Source organism: Erinaceus europaeus, chromosome 1, assembly GCF_950295315.1.
Source record: "Erinaceus europaeus chromosome 1, mEriEur2.1, whole genome shotgun sequence".
NCBI lineage: Eukaryota > Metazoa > Chordata > Mammalia > Eulipotyphla > Erinaceidae > Erinaceus > Erinaceus europaeus.
In genome coordinates, this window is record NC_080162.1 from 122805662 (window position 1) to 122827328 (window position 21667).

At 41.1% G+C, this 21667-nt stretch overlaps 1 protein-coding gene across 2 annotated transcripts in view; it reads left to right on the top strand.

The window, feature by feature from the left end:
- SNTB1 (syntrophin beta 1) overlaps positions 1-21667 on the top strand; it is a 356345-nt gene that overhangs the window by 330875 nt on the left and 3803 nt on the right. Inside the window, exons 5-6 of one of the 2 annotated variants that reach the window (XM_060195661.1) lie at positions 4470-4666; positions 19122-19243. In XM_060195661.1, coding sequence (XP_060051644.1) covers positions 4470-4666; positions 19122-19243 — 319 coding nt within the window. Of the gene's footprint in view, positions 1-4469; positions 4667-19052; positions 19244-21667 lie in introns of both variants that reach the window. The other variant, XM_007526224.3, reaches the window with a different exon arrangement.

Here is a 21667-nt window from a genome sequence, read left to right on the forward strand (position 1 = left end):
TCCCCCTCCAAGACTGAGTTAAGCTGGAAATTACCGTTTAGTTAATATAAACCCACATTCTACAGATTTTACATGATCTGTTTTGTGCTGTTAAAGGACTAAAGATGGGAGAGAAGTAGTAATATTTTCTAGTGTCATTCTTTCTTATATTATATATTATATCATAGTAATTATAATATATAATATAACAAATAATATAATATATTCATTATTTTATTATATATTATAAAATATATAATAATTATAATTAATAACTACACAAGTAGCTATATATATTACAGCTACTCAAGTAGTTATTTACATAGCACATACCAATGATAATATTGGTCATCACTGTATATTCTATATAGTACTTAAAAAGCAACATGATGGGTCCTGGGGAGAAGGAGAACAGGAGAAGAGCAACAGGAACCATGCACAATCTCTGCCAGCAGTCACTTAAATAACTTCTGATACACCCACAATCCCTTGTGGTTTTGCATAAGTCTGTTGTAGGGTCCTCAGACTTACCTCAGCGGTATGCTAATTATGTTCATGTCCCAACAATTCTACACCAGATGCCACTAAGTGCAGGGATCTTTTTTAAAAAATATTTATTTTATTTATATATTACATGTAAGAGAGGATTTCACACAAGGCTGAGAGAAGGAGAGGGAGGGAGAAAAACCCAAGCACCATTCCAGTACATACAGTGTTCATTCCCAAGGATAAAACCAGGAGCATCAAGTGTGAAAGTCTAGTGTGCCAACTGAGGTATTATTCCCCCAGACACCCCATGTAGTATTCTCATACTAACTCATTTCAGCCTCCCCAAAACTCCGTCAAGTAGATATATCATTATTTCCAGTTTGCATTTGAGGAAACTGAAGTATAGAGTTTTAGAAATTTGCCAAACTCACACACTTGTGTTGTAGCATCTGATACTTCTCTCTCTTCATATCCCTGGCTTCATGCTCTTGCCCCATTTTGTACGCTGAAGTGGTCCAATTCATTTGCTATCTTATTTGTACTCCTAGCTAGTAGGAAATGTAAAATATAAAATCTTCTGGAGCCTGTGCCTTTTCTTTGACTTCACATTACTGGAATTTACTCTAAGCTGTGACAGTGTGTATCTGAATTTTGTGACCAGAGAAAAAAGCATATCCTTGGGCTTCTCAAGTAGTTTCAGAGAAAAGTTAGAAACTGAGTATGAACTGTAGCTGGAAAACCTATCCCAGGGTGCCAATATCTTTCTTTCTAGCTGAATAATGTTACCGTCTCTTGGAAGACAGCATTTTCCTGGTTGCTGTATGTAGTTCCTGCCACAGATAAGAGACAGATGGTTATGTTTTTAAGAACACACAAATAGCTTGAAATGTAAAATAGTAGAAAGATAAATAATAACTATTTCAGAGTCCCCTTTGAGACTGCACATTAGGAAAGATCTTTGGGAAGAATTTTAGGAGGAATGTAAAAGAATTTTTAAAAGAAGCTGTTCCTGGTAGTATTGTAAAAATAAAAAAGATTCTTTTGGGGGACTGTATTTTTAGGGTATTTAAAATTGGTGATTTTATTAAGTTCTTAAAAACTATGGTAATAGAATAGTTCAAGAAGGGAAAGACTTAAAAACCTAAATAGCTGACACAAAGCATGAGTTATTTTCAGCCACAAGTCCATTCTCTACTCATCAGCTTTCAGAATGCATGAGTCCAGGGAAAAGTCAAGAAGACTAAAAGACAGGGCAAGAGCAGGCGAGAGAAGAGAAAGGGGGTCTGTCGGGCAGCCCCCCTGCTCCATCCTCCATTGCTGACACTACGGCCTGTTTACATAATCATTATTTTGCCTGATCTATCTTCTTTCTACCTCGCGACCTGCCCTTCCTTCAGGGTATTAATTAATCCCATCGGTTAAAACCTTTGCAACAGTTGCTAAGGGAGTTTCTAACATTAGCCCCCTCTTTCCTTTTTCTCCACCCCCTTTCCTAGCCATTTCCTTTTCTGACTTGCCACTTCCATTTCAAAATATATGAAAGCGTTGTCTCTGATCAGTAAAGACACATTGCGTTCCCGCTCCGCCACAAGTTCCTGGTCTCTTTCCCGCGTCGCTAAGCAGCAGCCCAGGTTGGCTCCAGTTGAGTTCTCTCCAACCCAGAGAGCATGTGCCCGGGAAGAAACACCCTCATGCTAGACTGGCAAGGGTTAAGCTAGATATCCAAGAGTGAAAGGGTAGGAGCCAGCAAGAGGGAAAGAGAGAGCTATTTCCAGCAGTTCACCCCTTAAATACCTTCAGTCATCTCAAGGACCTGCTCTATGCTAATGACATCTGCTAATTATGCCACAAGGCCTGGCCTTCCTCTTTGTTGAGCATAATGTGTGCATTTCCCAACATGACAGAATAGGAAAGACTCAGACTATCTACTTAGCACTACCTTTTTTCTCTCTCTCTCTCTTCCTCTTTTTATTTCTTTTATTTTTTATTTTTTTATTAATATTATATTACAAGACAATAAGATTACAATGTATAGTTGCATACCACACCCACCACCAAAGTTCTGTATCCCCACCCTCCCACTGCCAAAGGTAACCTACATTGTTCTCACAAGTCTGAGTTTGCTTGCTTCTGTTTTCTTTTTCCAAGTTCATGTGAATCAGATCTCTAAATACCACATGATAAATACCATCTCACAAGTTTTTCAGAACTCATTTTTCCTTGTGTGTACATATAGATGCAATAACCTCTTTTTTTTTCCCCTCTGTAATCCATAGACATCTAAAGATAGTAACATGTTACCTTTGGCATCCTTAGGAAAAAAACCTTTTCAATTTGAACCTTCAACCTCCCCTCTACATGATATTTTTTTAGAATTAAATGACTTTCTATATTTATAAAGCTATGCATCCATCCATCAGCACGGATATGTTCCAGAACATCTTCATTCCTGCAAAAAGAAATAGCATGCTCATTAGCAGTCAGCCCCATGTTGTGCCAGAAAATGAACTCAGGGCCTCTTGATACTGTAGCAATACCCTTGTTCAGCCTTTCCAGCACATTTTTTTCACTTTCACTTAAGAGGAGTAAGTGAGAAAAATGACATAAGACACTAATCCATAGCATTCCCATGTGCTAGGGCTTGAACCCAGAGCCTCATGCCTAGCCAAGGTACAGCCTCTACTGGGTGAATGATCCCTAAATGATTGTTTGTTTGGAATAGTGTTTGACTCCTGGTAAAAACTTTCCATCCTTTGCAGAGGACATGGGCTGTGTGAATCCTGATGTTACTTAATGTAGAAACAGGCTATTGATTTCTTAACATCTAGGAATTTGGATACAGTCTGCTTTGGCTTAGACTGAGTCTGAAGGACCATCTGAAGTTAAAAGGGATTTGTCTATTTTTTTTTCCTTTTTAAAAATTTTTATTTATAAAATGGAAACACTAACAAGACAGTAGGATAAGAGGACTACAGTTCCCACCAGAACTCTGTATCCCATTCCCTCCCCTGATAGCTTTCCTATTCTTTAACCCTCTGGGAGTATGGACCCAGGGTCATTATGGTGTGCAGAAGGTGAAAGGTCTATCTTGTGTAATTGCTTCCCCGCTGAACGTGGGCATTGGCAGGTTGATTCATACTCCCAGCCTGTCTTTCTCTTTCCTTAGTGGGGCAGGGATCTGGGGAGGTGGGATTCCAGGACACATTGGTGGGGTGATCTGCCCAGGGAAGTCAGGTTGTCATCATGGTACCATCTGGAACGTAGTGGCTCAAAAGAATTAAGGTATAAAGCAGAACAAATTGTTGACTAATCATGAACCTAAAGGCAAGAATATTTCAGATGAAGATTTAGGTTCTCCATTTTGGAAAAAGCTAGTAGGTCTATTTTAGGTATATTCCGAGGGGCCCATAACTTTACTAGTTTTTGCCTGAACCTGACAACTAACATGAGGGTTGACCCAAGGTATTGTCTGGGTAGATGGTGTCATAGTTGGAAAAAGGACTAGAAAGCTGCATTAGGGAAGAGAGTAGCTCCCAAATATGGGAAATGTATATATTAAAAGTATATAAATAAAGTGGTTTTGATTCACTATTTCTCTTTGTTTTCCTCTCTTAGCTTATATGCGTACATTGAGCTTATCTAACTATAGATAAAGTGATATTCTTTAACTCATTTGCATGTTCAGCCAGATGCAAAACTGTGGGGGCTCTTTCTTAATCTCACTCTACCACTGGAGAGGAGCTGGATGAGGAGATGGCAGAACCATGGTGAATGTGAAAGGACGAACCTGTGTCAGCAACCATATAGTAACTTGTTGTCCCTTGAATGAAGTTAAATAAATGAATAAATGACAAAAAAAAATTTTTGGAAGTATAGAGAACTCTAGCTCCAGAGTGGAAAAATGAGACCATATCAACCCTTTGGGAGCTTTTGCCAAGTTACATGTTGGGTGAAGAAGGTAGATTTCATTTTGGTGATTTCTTCTCATTCTTTTTCAACAGGCTGGTTCATTCAGGTCCAGGGAAAGGATCACCACAGACTGGTGTGGATCTCTCCTTTGCAACACGAACTGGTACCAGGCAGGGAATTGAAACACATCTCTTCAGGGCTGAGATCAGCAGAGACCTCTCTCACTGGACAAGGAGCATAGTACAGGGCTGCCACAATTCTGCTGAGCTTATTACAGAAATCACCACAGGTGAGCACTGCTATGACCATGAGCACATGTTGACAGGCAGAAGGCATTCTGAACTCTACCCTGGCCTATGAGTCGTTTCCATTACTGGCCTTTCGGGGCACTTAAACTTTCAAGTGCGGGGCCAGGCAGCAGCACACCTGGTTGAGCACTACATCACTATGCTCAAGGACCCGGGTTCAATAAGCCAGTCCCCACCTTCATGGCCAGTGTAGCAGTGCTGCAGGTGTCCTCTCTTCCTCTCTATACCCCCATCCCCTCAATTTCTCTTTGTCCTAGCACATAAAAAGAAAAGAAATAGTGGCCACTGGGAGTGTTGGGTGTGTGTGTGTGTGTGTGTGTGTGTGAGTGTCTGTGTGTGTGTGTGCGCGCGCACACACACACGCGTGCACAGGCACCAAACTCCAGTGATAATCCTGGTGTCAATAATTCTTATTTTTTTTTAAGTTCCCAAAGTTAAATTATTCTATATTAAAGCATTGCATTGCCCTACTAAAATAGAATCTAAAGTTTGGTTGTAAAAAGAAAAAAAACTGTGTCCTGTTTCATTTGAGAGAGTTGAGTAACTTGAAGAATCTCATGTCATGTTTATACCTAGGCTCCTAGAAGGCTTCCTGGAAGCATAAACTTTCAGGCATGAACTAGTAGTGCTCTTGACATAAATGACAGAAATTGATTTTGTAACAGTCCTTGGAAATATAATAGGTAATTCACAGAACTAGTTTTAAAAAAAAACTGGATAAAGAGATCTTAACAAAGAGTGGAACCTAAGGCATATAGTTGTGGGTAAAGGAATAAAGAAGTCATTGGGAAATCACCAGTGAACCCCTGCCCATGGCATTAATTAACCTATTTTTGGATAAAAACAAAAAAAATGCAAGGAAAAGGGGAGGTAGAGAAGGAAAGAGAAAGTCACCTATAACACTGCTTCACTAGTTGTGAAGCTCTCCCTCCACCCCCAAGTGGGGACTGGGGGCTTGATTCCAGGTCCTTGTGCACTATAACATATGTGCTCTATTTTATTTATTGGATAGAGACAGCCAGAAATAGAGAGGGAAGGGGTGATAGAAAAGGAGAAAGACACCTGCACCACTGCTTCATCACTTGCAAAGCTCTCCCCACTGCGGGTGGGGACCATGGGCTTAATAACGTGCGCTCAACAAGGCGTGCCACCACCCAGCCCCAAGTCAAATATTTTTAAATGAAATTAAATGGAATAGAAATAGCAGTGCAGAGAGTTGGGTGGTGGTGCAGCAAGTTAAGTGCACATGGCACAAAGCACAAGGATCTGCTAAGGATCCCAGTTTGAGCCCCCGGCCCCACACCTACAGGGGACTCACTTCACAAGCGGTAAAGAGTTCTGCAGGTGACTATCTTTCTCTCTCCCTCTCTGTCTCTCCTCCTCTCTCAGTTTCTCTCTGTCCTATCTAACAATAACGACAGCAATAACAACAACGATAAACAAGGGCAACAAAAGGGAAAAATAGTTTCTCTAAATAAAAAGAAATAGTCGTGCAATTTTTGTGTGTTTTATAGAATTTATTTGTATTTTTGTGTGTATATATCCTGAGTCACAATATGTAGTCACATTTTATGTAATTTTTATAGGTTCCCTAGTTGACTTGATTTTAAAAAATCAGAAAATGTATTATTAATTTTTTAATACTCTATTTTAATGAGGATGAGAGGGAGGGAAAAAGAGAAAGCACTGATCAACTCTGACTTAAGGTGGTGCTGGGAATTGAAACTAGGACATCAGCCTCAGACATCATAGTCTTTTGCATAACCACTATGCTGTTTCCCCTGCCCATGGGACTTGTGGAAGATGACAGGACTAGTAAAATCAGGTTGTTTGTATTCTAAATTCCATTCTAGAGAAACATGAAAATTCTCACTTACATGCCAGTATTAAAAATATAAAAAGCAAACAAAACACCAAAGAATTCATTCAAGCTACTCTGATAATTATTTTTCTTTATTTTTTTCTATATCTCCTGATAGCTGGATACATAGGTACTGTCATCTCTTTTTATTATTTTTTTAATATTTTATTTTATTTATTTATTCCCTTTTGTTGCCCTTGTTGTTTTATTGTTGTAGTTATTATTGTTATTGTCATTGTTGGATAGGACAGAGAGAAATGGAGAGAGGAGGGGAAGACAGAGAGGAGGAGAGAAAGATAGACACCTTCACACCGCCTGTGAAGCGACTCCCCTGCAGGTGGGGAGCCAGGGTTCGAACCGGGATCCTTATGCCGTTCCTTGTGCTTTGCGCCACCTGTGCTTAACCCACTGCGCTACAGCCCGACTCCCTGGTACTGTCATTTCTGTATGTCTCTGAAGAAGCAGTGTAAGGTTAGATAATCACAAGCACAAGATTTAACAACACACTCGATTGCATTCTATCTCTTCATTCTTTTTATTTAATCTTGTGTATATATCTGTATTTCTTCATCGATAAATAGTGGGAAATGATGGATACTTGCCTCATAAGGTTGTCAAGAATTAAGAAAAATAATTCACATAAAATACCAAACATAGCACTTGGCATGTAGTAAGTACTTACTACATATTTTGTCGGGTTATGTCACGGGGAGAGAGAAGAGACCAGGAACTCATGGCAGAGTGGGAATGCAAATCTTTATTCACATTGGTACCCCAGAGTTGGGTGTGGGCACAGCGGTTTAGGCCATGTGGACCTAGCAAAATGGCTGCCTCCCACTATGCCCACCAGCCCGTCTCCAGGTCTTCTCCAGGTCAGGACATGGAAGAGAAAAGAGAGTGAAACCAGAACAGCACTGGGATTTATAGGGTAAAGACAGAAGTGGCAAGTTGGAACAGGATTGGCTAGGAAAGGGGGTGGGGAGAGGCAAAAGGCATACTGGGAAGGTGGAAGTGTCCTTAGCAACTGTTGTGATGGTTTTAACTGAAGTAGCAATACCCTGAGGGGATAACGCTGCGGGGATATTTCAGGCAAAACAATGATTATGTAAGCAGAGCAGGGGGACTGGCTTTAAGGCCCAATGTCTCCCCTTTTATTTTTATCTAATGGCCATAGTATCAGGAATGCGGGATGCTTAGTGAGACAAGGAGTCTGATAGGACAAGGCACACCTTTGGGGTTACTACTGTCCCTCCTTGCTCAGCCTCTCAGTAGAGAGAGAGACTAACAGGATTGACACATTTCTCAGGTTCAAGCCCTGCCAAGCTCAACCACATCCTCACAATTTCCCAACATCTCTCTCTTTCCAATGGCCGTATTTAAATGGGTCAATGTCTGTAAAAGACTTCATCTCCGACAGAGGAATAGTAGTGTAGGGGTGAACAGAAACCTGTTGGTCGGAAACCTAAATGATATCGTGCAGGAGTTGTTAAAAGTACTGGAATAAGACAGGGAGCGATAACTAAGAGTAGCAAGGGACAGCGTGAGACTGAAGAGAGGCCTGGTAGGTGGAGAGGGGCTGTCTGATGGGCAGAAAGGGAGCACTACTGGGGACCTGATAGGCCTAGGAGCAAGAGGGGTGATCTGGCGGTGCAAAGTCCCGAGACAGCTGGCTGTAAGGTCCATGGACTGCTACAGTCAGTCCTCAAGAAGTCCAGCAGTGTAAAGGGAGTGTCCAAAGGTATATCAGCAAGTCCAATAGAAGCATCAGTCCAATGCCAATGACCAGGGGAAGAAATGCCGCATGTCTATCTCGATGGGGGAGGACAGCCACTGGAACTTTGCTTCTCTGTAGACAGTGAGCTAGAACTGCCAAAAGGTGACAGGTGAAACAGAAGCAGGAAGGGTAGACAGCGATGGGCGAGAGAAAGGCAGTAAGAAAGTTCTGTCCTTGGAGTCTGTGAATCAGGTTCTTCAGATCGTGTCAGATCACATCTTGGGTTTCAGGGGGTGCACTGTAGTCATGTCATCTTGTGGGATATGTCAGAGGACAGGGGTTCAAATGGATTCCCGGGAACTCCTGTGAAAGAAACACAAACAAATCTTTTTACACTTGTTGGTCTTAGATTTTTTCTCTTTTTTTTAAACTTTCTTTATTTTACTTGATAGAACAGAGAGAAATTGAGAAGGAAAGGGAAGTAGAGGAGTAAGTGAGAGAGAGAGAGAGAGAGAGAGAGATGTAGCACCTCTTCATCACTCATGAACCTTTCTCCCCTAAAGGTTGGGACCAGGGGCTTGAACCTGGGTCCTTGTGCATAGCAACACATGCACTTAATCAGGTACACCACCACCTGACCTCTTAAATTTTTCTCCAAGTCTGTGATGTCCAGTATTCTAGTCTCTAGCTCAGTTTGACTATTTGAATTTCAAGTCATTAAAATAAAATAAATTCCTTAGCTAGACTAGCCCTACGTGAGGTGTTCAGTCACCATATATATGTACCTTATAGCAACCCTACTAGACAACATATATCTACAACAGTCCATCTTGGTAACAAATCCTATGATACAGCTCTGAATCAGAGGAATAGGATATTAAAAAAATAAACAACTAAGGCATGATATATCCAAACGTTAGCCACACTAAAAACAACAATAAAACCACATGTGTATATATATATAGTTTATTTTGTTTGCTTGTTTTCTTAGTTATACTCTCAGAAGTTATATACTCAGATTGAGGATGTCTATACCCAGAGATTGCGAGCCAGTATTGGGGGTGGGGGGTAGGACCTGGGAATGTGTTTTGTCTTTTTGTTTGTTTGTTTGTTTTTAAGATAGAGACAGAGAGAGCCAATAAGAGACAGAGAGAGAGAGAGAGAAAGAGAGAGGGAAAGACATCAGATCACAGGAGCTTCCTTCAATGTGGTAGAGGCATGCTCGAACCTAGATCATGCCCATGACAAATCAGCACACTATCCAAGTGAGCTATTTTTTAAATATTTACTTATTCCCTTTTGTTGCCCATGTTTTTTATTGTTGTAGTTATTACTGATGCCATCATTGTTGTATAGTACAGAGAGAAATGGAGAGAGGAGGGGAAGACAGAGAGGAGGAGAGAAAGATAGACACCTGCAGACCTGCTTCACTGCCTGTGAAGCGACTCCCCTGTAGGTGGGAAGCCAGGGGCTTGAACCAGGATCCTTATGCGGTCCTTGCACTTTGCGCCCTGTGCACTTAACCCACTGTGGTACTGCCTGACTCCCTCAAGTGAGCTATTTCACTAGCCCTGAGAACCTGTGGCTAATTACCCGACTGGTGCACTGAAGTTGCTGGTTCATGAACGACTCTACACATCACTGACCTAGAACACAACTTCCTTCAGCACTCAAGAATATTCTGAAAGATGACATGCATACCAATATGTAGTTATCCACATTTCTGCTCATAGAGACCTGAAACAAACAGAAGTTTAGTATCTTCAAGATAGTCAATGTCACTTTAAATACCATCTGGAAACTTACAAGTGTCCCCAAACATTCTTTGTCAGTTTTGAAAACCTTTATATAGTTCTTTTAAAATATATTTTAATTTACTTATTTTGGCTATACAGAGAGAAATTGAGAGGGAATAAGGAGAAGAGAGAGAGAGAGGAAGAGAGAGACGCCCGCAGCGCTGCTTCAACATTTGTGAAGCTTTCCCCAGCTGGTAACATCCAGGGACTTGAACTCGGGTCCTTGCGCACTGTAATGTGTGTACTCAACCAGGTATGCCATTACCTAGCCCCATATAGTTTTTATTTTTTAAAGATTTATTTTATGTTACACATAAGAGAGAATTTCACATGAGAGATAAGCTAGAACATTACTCTGACACATGTAGTGACTGGCATGCAAACCCAGTGCTTTACCATTTGAGTTTAGCCTGTGTGTGTCTGTCTGTGTGTATGTGTGAGAGTGTTTTAATATTTTATTCGTTTTAGAAACAGAGAACCAGAGCACTTCTCAATTATATATACCAGGAAAAAAACTAGAGTGTTATTTTGTTTTTGCTCCCCCCCCTTGCCCCCCCCACACAGCTAAAATCTGGTTTATGGTGTTTGAGGATTGAACCTGTGACTTAGAGCCTCAGGCATGTCTTTTTCATAGCCATTATGCTATCTCCCCCAACTCTGTTTTTTCAAAGAGAGAGGAGAGATACCACACCAACACTTTGATGAGAACTGTAGTGCTTCCCTGTGGTATGCTGCATCTGGAAGCTAAGTTGTCCGTCTGCACAGTAATTTAAGTACCCTACCAAGTGAGCCATTTCACCAATCCCCATGCTGGAGTTTTTACTCTGAAAATTGGAAAAGACTGCATCCACTGCAATACTAAATTTAATGTTCTGTTCAGACTCCTTGTAATAACTTCAGGTGTGCTTTAGAAAAGACTAAAGGTCGCTGAAGGGGTTTAATTTATTTTACATTCTACACATTTTATAAAACGTTTTTCTCCCAACAAACTAAACTCTATTTTGACAGGGAAACAATGAGACTGTTGAAAGAAAAGCCAGAGGAAGGCAACAAAGAATTGTGTAAACTGAGCTGGCTGAGTAGAAGGAGTGAGAAAATGATGGATATGTTCAAACATACGACCCAGTTACAAGTTAAAAGATGTCTATAGAGCACACCTAGCAATCACTAAAGGCTTTAGAGAGAGCTATTGAGGGTGCTTACATTTGTATCAGAGTTTCAGTTAACTTGATAATGTGCTCCGTTTATCCTGTGTAGATCAAGAACATATTCAGATAATCGATCACATTATAGACAGGGCTTAATGTCATTTGAGGTGGACTATAATTGAAAGTAATCACAGGCAGTTAGTTTAGAATACATAATGGAATAACTTTGAAGTTCTTAGATAGAGTAAGGAAAAACTAACACATTTAAAGCATATTTGCCCACATACTCTGTCAATGATAGAATGATAAATGTTAGAGAGAGAGAGAGGAGAGGGAATTTGAGATGGGAAGCCACGGCTGGAACATAGCTTACCCAATAGAGTTATGTCTTAATTATTATATCATTAATTAATTAATCAATTAATTAATTTTTATTTATAAAAAGGAAACATTGACAAAACCATAGGATAAGAGGGGTACAACTCCACATAATTCCCACCATTCAGAACTCCGTATCCCATCCTCTCCCCTGATAGCGTTCCTATTCTTTAACCCTCTGGGAGTATAGACCCAAAGTCATTGTGGGATGCAGAAGGTGGAAGGTCTGGCTTCTGTAATTGCTTCCCTGCTGAACATGGGTGTTGACAGGTCGATCCATACTCCCAGCTTGTCTCTCTTTCCCTAGTGGGGAAGGGCTCTGGGGAAGCAGGGCTCCAGGACACACCGGTGGGGTTGTCTGTCCAGGGAAGTCTGGTTGGCATTATGCTAGCATCTGTAACCTAGTGGCTGAAAAGAGAGTTAACATATAAAGCAAAACAAATTGTTGACTAATCATGAACTTAAAGGCTGGAATAGTGCGGGTGAAGAGTTGCGGGGTCTCCATTTTGTAAATAGCTAGTAGACCTATGTTAGTCATATTCCAAAGGGCCTGTGACTATACTAGTTTTTTTTTCCATGAGCCTGAAATCTGATATGCCCCCATAGAGCATATGTTCACATGTATCCATAAACTGGAGCAAAATATATACCTGAAAGCAAAAGTACACAATAGTCTGCAGTCAGTAAAAAGTTCATAATGAAATAGTGTCTACTTAGACTTAGATACCCTCCTCACCTACTTCCTATTACACTTCCCTCACTCACTCCAAAGTTAACCTTATCAAAGCAAGGACTGCAAAAGCTGAATAAAGGCAAGAGACTGGCATACTTTAATGATGACTCTTTGCTCACTATCAGGCCACTCCATCAGCTGGGGCCCTATTCGGGGAGTCCTGAGATTCCCAAACAGACATAATGGGCCTAGACCTAGAATAAATCCCTCTCCCCAATATTACCAGTCATCTCTATCAGGAACAACACAATAGGACCTTGCCTTCAACATAGATCCACAATATAGATCAACAACATAGATCAACAACAGTAGAGAATGTTTCATCCTCTGAAGCAAGGCTGGACAACATATTCTATGCTCCACCCGAGGAAGATGGGTCCTGATATTGGGGCAGCTTGGAACGTTCCTACTCATGACCACAGAATGTGAGCTCAGATCTACAGGGATGCAAAGGTCACATAGGCTCCTAAGCTGAATATGGGCCCCAGATCAAATCAATTGGTTTACAGTCAACAATATTTATACACCTTTCCCAGATTTGGAAGCTACTCTCTTCCCTGATCCAGCTTTCTGGTCCTTTTTCTAGCCATGACATCATCTCCCTGGACAATAATTAATTTATTTTTTTTACCAAAGCACCACTCAGCTCTGGATTATGGGATTGAACCTGAAACTTTGGAGCCTTAGACATGAGAGTCTCTTTTCATAACCATTATGCTATCTACCCCTGCCTAAGACTTTATTTTGGTAACCAACACCATATATGACAAACACCTCTCTGTCATGTAATATTATATCATACAAGCATCATAATGTAAAATACTAAAAATGCCTTCCAGTTCTAAAATTCTGCAAATCAAAAAGCTCTACCATGGTGTATTTCCATGATGAGATTTAATCTATTTTCTCCTCCCATGTATTAATATGTTTTGGGTAATTGTCAACAGATTCACTAAAACCAAAGCATAGGACTGGAAAATCTCTCACCCAGTGAAGCACATGCTTTGTCATGCTTGTAACTTGGGTTTGGACTCCAGCACCACATTTGAATGCCCTGGTACTGTATTATCTTCCCCTCTCTCTTTATCTCTGTCTGAATTTTGTTAAATGGATGGCATCATCAACCCCTAAGAGCTGTGAAATTGTACATATGTTAGGACACTTCACTGCAATAGAAAAAAAAAATCATAAAAGGATGGGCAGAGGCAGATAACATATGGTTATACAAAGAGACTCTCATGCCTGAGACTCTAAAGTCCCAGGTTCAATCCCCTGTACCACCATAAACTAGAGCTGCTCAGTGCTCTGGGGATGGGGGGAATAGGAAGTGGAAGCAATAAGTATATTTCTGAGACAACTGTTATCTTTAGACTGAGAAGTAGCAGGTCTAGGGTCTTTCTGAGAGGAAGATATAAGACTTCCTGAGGAACTCTGCTCAGCCAACTCCTATTGGAGAATAATAGCCCTTATTTACAAGATGAAAAAGGTGAATGGGGATCTGTGCAAATGTTGCAATATGTAAAGACCTGGGTTCAAGCTCCTGGTCCCCACCTACAGGAGAAAAACTTCACAAGCAGTGAAGCAGTGCTGCAAGTATCTTTCTTTCTCTCTCCCTCTCTGTCTCCTCAATTCTCTCTCAATTTCCTTCTGTCTACATCAAATAAATATTTTTAAATATGGCAATAGGAAGCCATAGGAATGGGTATGTTTTAACTAGAGCTTCCACTGGAAGTCACTTCTTTTTATAAGCATCAAGAGAGACAATTTCTCCTCTCAAACTTTGAAGACATTCACCACCCCAGTATTGCTTCTCATGAAGGAGAAAAACAAGAGTGTTTGCCAAAGGCCCTATCTGCATCCCTCCTTAAGTACCAAATAGCTAAGAAGACAAATGACACAACCTAAGCCACTAGAGTTGTGACAGGTTCATCTCCAAGCTGTGCTTTTGTTCACCGACAGTATTGACTCTGCTTCATAAGCTTGTGATGGAGTGCATCTTTATTGGTTTATAGAGAGAGACATGGTCAAGGCTGGGCAGTGGCACACCACGTTAAGTTTGCATAGTACGAAGCACAAGGACCTGTCCAAGGATCCTGGTTTGAGCCCCCCAGTTGGGGGTTGTTTCACAAATGGTGAAGCAGGTCTGCAGGTGTCTTTGTTTCTCTCTTCCTCTCTATTTTACCCTCTTCTCTCAATTTCTCTCTGTCCTAAACGGAATAAGAGAAAAAATGGCCTCCAGGAGCAGTGAAGCCATAGTGCAGGTACCAAGTCCCAGTGATAATCCTGAAGGCAAAAGAGAAAGAAATGATGAGCTTCTGATGGTATAAGGTAATCAATAATGATTTTACTTTTATTCCACCTCACACCTTCTCCCTGCAAAGAATGTGTTGTAGTTTCCAAAAAATACTTTCAAATTTTTATGAAGACCTGAGTCAATCTACTTATGAGGATTTGTTCAATGTGATGTTTTGTGAAGAAGAAAAAAAAAGTCAAATTGAATCAAATTTGCTACTTAATGATATTCTTCAGACCTCATTGATCAAGGGTTTTATATATTCCCTAGGTGGCTTATAAGTATAAAGGCCTGATATCTGTTCCTAGTTGAAGTGAGGACCACAAAGGAAAACTAGTACCTTAACCTTGTTTGAGCACACATATTACAGTGTGCAGGGATCCAGGTTTAAACCCTAGGGCCCTACCTACAAGAAGAAAGATTTCTTTGTGGTGAAACAGTGCTGCATATCCCCCCCCTTTCTTCTTGATTTCTCGTGGTCTCTAACGTGTGTGTGTGTGTGTTTATGTTTTGTTTTGCTTCCAGGGTTATCGCTGGGGCTTGGCGCCTGGACCATGAATTCTCTGCTCCTGGAGGCAATTTTTTCCATTTTGTTGCCCTTGTTGTTGTTATTGTTGCTATTATTACTATTGTTGTTGTTGGATAGGACAGAGAGAAATCAAGAGAGGAGGGGAAGCCAGAGGGAAAGAGAAAGATGGACACCTGCAGACCTACTTCACCACTTGTGAAGCGACCCCCGCTGCAGGTGGGGAGCCTATGGCTGGAACCAGTATCCTCGTGCAGGTCCTTGTACTTTGCACCATGTGCACTTAACCTTCTGCATCACCTCCTGGCCCCCTAAATAATTTTTTTTAAATATTAAAAGGCTCACATACATAGGGCTGGGAAGCTAATTCACTTTGATAGTTTCCTAAAAATAAAAGAAAAAAGAAAAAAACATTGGGTAGTGGAGTATCTGGTTGAGAGCACATGTTACAATGTTCATGGACCCAGGTTCAATCCCCTGATCCCCACCTGCAGAGGTAAAGCTTCATGAGTGGTAAGGCAGGGCTACAGGTGTCTGTCTGTCTTGCCCTCCCCTCTTAATTTCTGGCTGTCTGTATTAAATATAAATATAATAAAAAAATTTAAAAAAGAAACAAACATCAAAAGGTTTTAGTTTAGTTAACATTATAATTTTTAACTATTCATTTTTAACTCTAAGTTACCTTTTTAATTTGGTATTGTAATGACAGGAATACTTGCTTGGCATCAGTTGTGTGTGTGTGTGTGTGTGTGTGTGTGTGTGTGTGTGTGTGTGTGTGTGTGTGTGTGTAAAGGAGAAAGATGATGATGATGATGATGATTCAGAGGTCACTAACTCTAAAGTGAATGTCAGTTTCCTCAAGCTTGAGGAAAATCACATGGAAGGCAAAAATACCTACCTGTCTGTTTGCTGTCAAATGTTCAGATAAAGACTAAAGCTCAGATAGAATTCAGTAAGTCTCAGGAAAAAGGACTTTTCCCCCATTTATTTCCCTTAGTTTCTTAGACGAATTAAATTGACAATAAACATCAATTCAGAGAGAATGTTTTTTGTTGGTTTTTTTTTTTTAATTTTTTATTTAAGAAAGGATTAGTGAACAAAAGCATAAGGTAGGAGGGGTACAACTCCACACAATTCCCAACACCCAATCCCCATAACCCACCCCCTCCCATGGTAGCTTTCCCATTCTCTATCCCTCTGGGAGCATGGACCCAGGGTCGTTGAGGGTTGCAGAAGGTAGAAGGTCTGGCTTCTGTAATTGCTTCCCCGCTGAACATGGGCGTTGACTGGTCGGTCCATACCCCCAGTCTGCCTCTCTCTTTCCCTAGTAGGATGTGACTCTGGGGAAGCTGAGCTCCAGGACACATTGGTGGGGTCTTCAATCCAGGGAAGCCTAGCCAGCATCCTGATGGCATCTGGAACCTGGTGATTGAAAAGAGAGTTAACATATGAAGCCAAACAATTTGTTGAGCAATCATGGATCCCAAGCTTGGAATAGTGGAGAGGAAGTGTTAGGGAGGTACTCACTGCAAACTCTAGTGTACTTCTGCTTTCAGGTATATATTTTGCAGTAGTTTATGGATACGTGTGCACATAAGCTCTCTCTCACAGAAACTGGTGTATATCTAGGTTATGGGACTTTGTTAGAAGGTGAACCACCTGAGATGAAATTAGAGTGTACTATTAAAGGAAAGGTCTCACCCGAGTAATGAAGCTGAAGGGTTGTCATTCCACACGTGAAGTCTCTGGATACATTCTGAGGTGAAGCATGTTGAGGTAGCAATCGTTGCTTTGGTTAGGTTGTGATCGGCAGATGCAATGTTATTTGGTTTGGATTGGGAGATGCATACGGGAAAGTGGGCCCTATCCAAGGGTTCCAGGACTGGGGGAAGTAGGGGCTCTATAGTGAAGATGTGAGGTTCCTGCTGTCTTAGGGTTCAAAAAGACAATCAATAGTTAATATTATCATCACATTATTTGTTAATTGGGTTAACTTTGAAAAGTCCCTTTGTTATGGTTTGCTGGACAGTACCCAGTATCTTGTATATAGCTGTGCTATTGGAAGCTTCTAATCTACTTGGTCCAGGCTTTTGAGAGAGTTCGCATATCAAATACATAGCCTATATATTAAAAAGATTCAGTTTGTCTTTTGAGAAACTTTGAGACATACAATTGATAAATCAGTAGAGAGAATATTTTTATAAGCAATTGCTAATTTTTAACTTTATAAATCTGTGATGGGGTGCTGGGAGGTGGTGTATCCAGCTGAACATATATGCTACTATGCATGAGGACTCAGGTTTGAGCTCTGGCACCACACCTGCAAGGGGGTCGGGAATCTTCACAAATGGTAGATCAGTGCTATAAGTGTCTGTCTTTCTCACTCTCTGTCTCCCCTCCCCCTCTTAATTTCTCCAATAAAAAATAAAAGTTTTAAAAATCTCTCACAGATGCTAGAAAGGGACTTTCCCAGCAGTTCTTATCATAGGAATGTACCCAGGGGAAACAAAGATGCCTATCCTAAGAGACATGTGTACACCTATGTTCATAGCAGCACTGTTTGTAATAGCCAAACTTGGAAACAATTCGGATGACCAATGCCAGATGAGTGGATAAGAAAGTTGGGGGTGGAGGGGGGGGTAGGTAGTAGCACAGCCAGTTAAGTGCACATGGTATGAAGTGCATGAAGTGCAAGGACCGGCTCCCCACCTGCGGGGGTGGGGGTCACTTCACAAGTGGTGAAGTAGGTCCACAGGTGTCTATCTTTCTCTCCCACTCTCTGTCTTCCCCTCCTTTCTCAATTTCTCTCTGTCCTATCCAACAGCAATAACAGCAATAACAATAATAACAAAGGCAACAAAAATGGGGAAAAAAGCCTCCAAGAGCACTGGATTCGTAGTGCAGGCACCAAGTCCCAGCGATAACCCTGGAGGAAAAGAAAGAAAGAAAGAAAGAAAGAAAGAAAGAAAGAAAGAAAGGAAGGAAGGAAGGAAGGAAGGAAGGAAGGAAGGAAGGAAGGAAGGAAGGAAGGAAGGAAAGTTGTGGTATACATCAACACAATGAAATACTATACAGCCATTAAAATGATGAGGTCATCTCTTTTACAATAGCTTGATCAGAAGTTTAAGGTATCATGCTGAGTGAGACAAGTCAAAAAGAGAATGACTGGGAGTCGGGCAGTAGCGCAGCAGGTTAAGCGCAGATGAGGCAAAGCGCAAGGACCAACGTAAGGATCCCAGTTTGAGCCCCCAGCTCCCCGCCTGTAGAGGGGTCGCTTCACAGGCGGTGAAGCAAGTCTGCAAGTGTCTGTCTCTCCCCATCTCTGTCTTCTCCTCCTCTCTCCATTTCTCTCTGTCCTATCCAATAACGACGGCATCAACAACAATAACAATAATAAATACAACAATAAAAAAAAGGGCAACAAAAGGGAAAATAAATAAATATTTTTTAAAAAAGAAATGCATTAAAAGAGAAGGACCAATACTGAATGATCTCACATAGTGGAGCTTAAGAAAAAAGGACAGTAAGGGAAAATATAAGGTGAAATTTGGACTGGGTGTGGTGTATTGAACCAGAGCAAAAGCTTTTGGGGGAAGGGATGGGCAAGAGTATTGGGGTCCTGGTGTATGATGGGGGGGGGTGACCTGTGTTGGAGGAGGGAATATTTCAGACACTGAGACACCTGTCATGGGCAGATAGAGATTGTGCATATATCTCATCCACTGTACTGTAAAGAATTAACCCTCTTCCTCAGTAAATTGGGAGTGGGGATCTCTGTTGGGTCTCTGGAACTGAAGAAGCTTGAAGTGTAAAGAGCCTATTATAATGGATTTATTTCTATTTTATATTTATTTATATTCATACTGTATATGTGTTTCTCTTTCCCTTTGTCTCTAACACATTCTCTCTTTCCTCCAGCTTGCACATATAAAAACCAGGAGTGCCGTTTGACCATTCATTATGAAAATGGGTTTTCCATTACCACAGAGCCACAGGAGGGTGCCTTTTCCAAGACAATCATTCAGTCTCCATATGAAAAGCTGAAAATGTCCTCAGATGATGGCATCAGGATGCTATATTTAGATTTTGGAGGCAAGGATGGAGAGATTGTAAGTGTACTTTTTTTTAACAATTTAAAAAAGATTTGTTTTTTTTGTTTTTATTTATTTATTGGATAGAAACTACCAGAAATAGAGAAGGGGGAGACAGAAAGAGAGAGAGGCAGAGAGACACCTGCAGCACTTCTTCACCACTCACAACTGGGGACTGGGGGCTCAAACCTGGGTCCTTGCATATTGTAATATGTGTGCTGAACTAGGTGCGCCACCACCCGTCCCTTAAGTGTATTTTCTGTAGGAAGTGTGGTTGTGAAATTTCATTTTATGGTGCACGCCTGTCATGGCTTTCACCATAATGCTGCCTTGCATTCAGTCAGCATCTGACTATTAATGAAATACTGGCAGCTTCTTATCTTCGTTGAGCCTTGAAAAACAGCCATAAGATTCAGTTATTTAAAAGTTCTCCAATTTCTTTTGTATTTTACATAACTATCTAAGTCAAAGGAAAGAAGCCTTTACAAAATTTAGCTTTTACTCCTTATTAGTGATTTAATAGTAATCAACAAGGTTATAAGACAACAGGGGTACAATTCCACATAGTTTCCACCATCAGAGTTCCGTGTCCTATCCCCTACATTGGAAGCTTCCTTATTCCTTATTCCCCTGGGAGTATAGACCAAAATTCTTTTTGGGGTGCAGAAGGTGGGAGGCCTGACTTCTATAAGAGCTTCTCTGCTGAACATGGGTGTTGGCAGGTTGATCCATACCCCCAGCCTGTTTCTATCTTTCCCTAGTGGTGTAGGGCTCTGGGGAGGTGAGGTTTTGGGACACATTGATGAGGTCGTTTGCCCAGGGAACTCAGGTTGGTGTCATGGTAGCAGCTGCTTTATGTATTACTGCTAAAGAGGCAGTAATATATAAAGCAGGACAATTTGTTCAATAAACAGGAACCCAAAGGTAGAAATAGAGCAAATAAAACTAGGGATCTTCCTGTGGGAAGAAGCTAGGAAGTCTATTTTAGTTGTGTTCCAAGGGGCCCATGATTTTAGTAATTTTTGCCTGAGCCCAACAGCTAACTTAAAAGTAGACTAAAAGTATTGTCTGGGCAGATGTTGTCAGAATTAAGAATAGGACTAGAAAGCTGGATCAGGGCAGAGAGTAGCTGCCAAATATAAGGAAAATATATAAATACCTTTAATTGTAAACCCTATCAATCTGACCCTGGGCCCATATCCATTCATATTTAGCACAGGAGCCTTTGTTACCTCTGAGTCCCTGTCAGTCTGAGCTTGCAGTCCTTGGTCACAGCTGGCAACATTCTACGCTGCACTCATTCAGTACTAGTCTTCTTCTTCCTCAAGTGGCAGAGTAGGTTAACCTAGCCTCCCTTTGGGGAGTGGGGCAGTCCTTATCATTACTGCTCTACAGTGAGGTCAAGGTCCTGGAAAGGCCCACAAGAGGGCTTATGCTGATGACCAGTGACAGTAGAAAGAGGGATCTATTGGACTGGACCAAGATTATTTATGAGGTGCAGAAGTGGAAGGTCTGGCTTCTGTAATTGTAGCTTTTAATTCAAGTACATATCATTCATACTTTAAAATATCAACCAGAAGCCAGACCTTCCACTTTCTGCACCCCACAATGACCTTGGGTCCATGCTCCCAGAGGCTTAAAGAATAGGAAAGCTATCGGGAGGGGATGGGATACAGAATTCTGGTAGTGGGAACTGTGTGGAGTTGTACCCCCTCTTATCCTATGGTTTTGTTAGTGTTTCCTTTTTATAAATAACAATTTTAAAAAAGAAAGAAAGAAAAACAGTCCTCAGAATTCTGCTAGGTGTCAGGGATGCAGGAGCAAATAGTGTACTGTCCTGGTCATCTGGGCCGTTAAGAGGGTGGAGAGCAAAGAGGTTGAAGAATCCAGACAAGGAAATGGAGAAACTTAGTCAAAGCTACTAGGATGGAGAGAAAACCAGGCCATCACATAGAAGTTCTGAGGTGATACTGAATAATATCCAATAAGATTAGCAAAGTTGTCAGTTAAGATTACATTTATGGGGGCTGGTTGGTGGTGCACCCAGTTGAGGGCACACATTATCATGTGCAAGGACCCAGGTTCAAGCCCCCCGTTCCTTACCTGGAGCATGGATGTTTCACAGGGGGTGAAGCAGGTCTATGGGTGTCTATCTTTCTCTCTTCCTCTACTTTCTCTCTGTCTTTGCAAATAAAAATAGAAAAAAAAAAGATAGCTTTTAGGCTTCTCATATTGATAATAGCCCCTGCATTTAAACTCCTTTCCTGTCATCATTACTGCTTACCATAATGAAATAGGTCAGTATCCCGGAAAAGCATTTTCTCCTGCTTTTATTTCTTCTTTTCTTACTTTTGGAAATGTGGTGGGGGTGGGGCAAGAAGACAGTATAGACACCATAGACTGCTCCACCACTCATGCAGGTTTCTAGGTGCTGGACCTTAG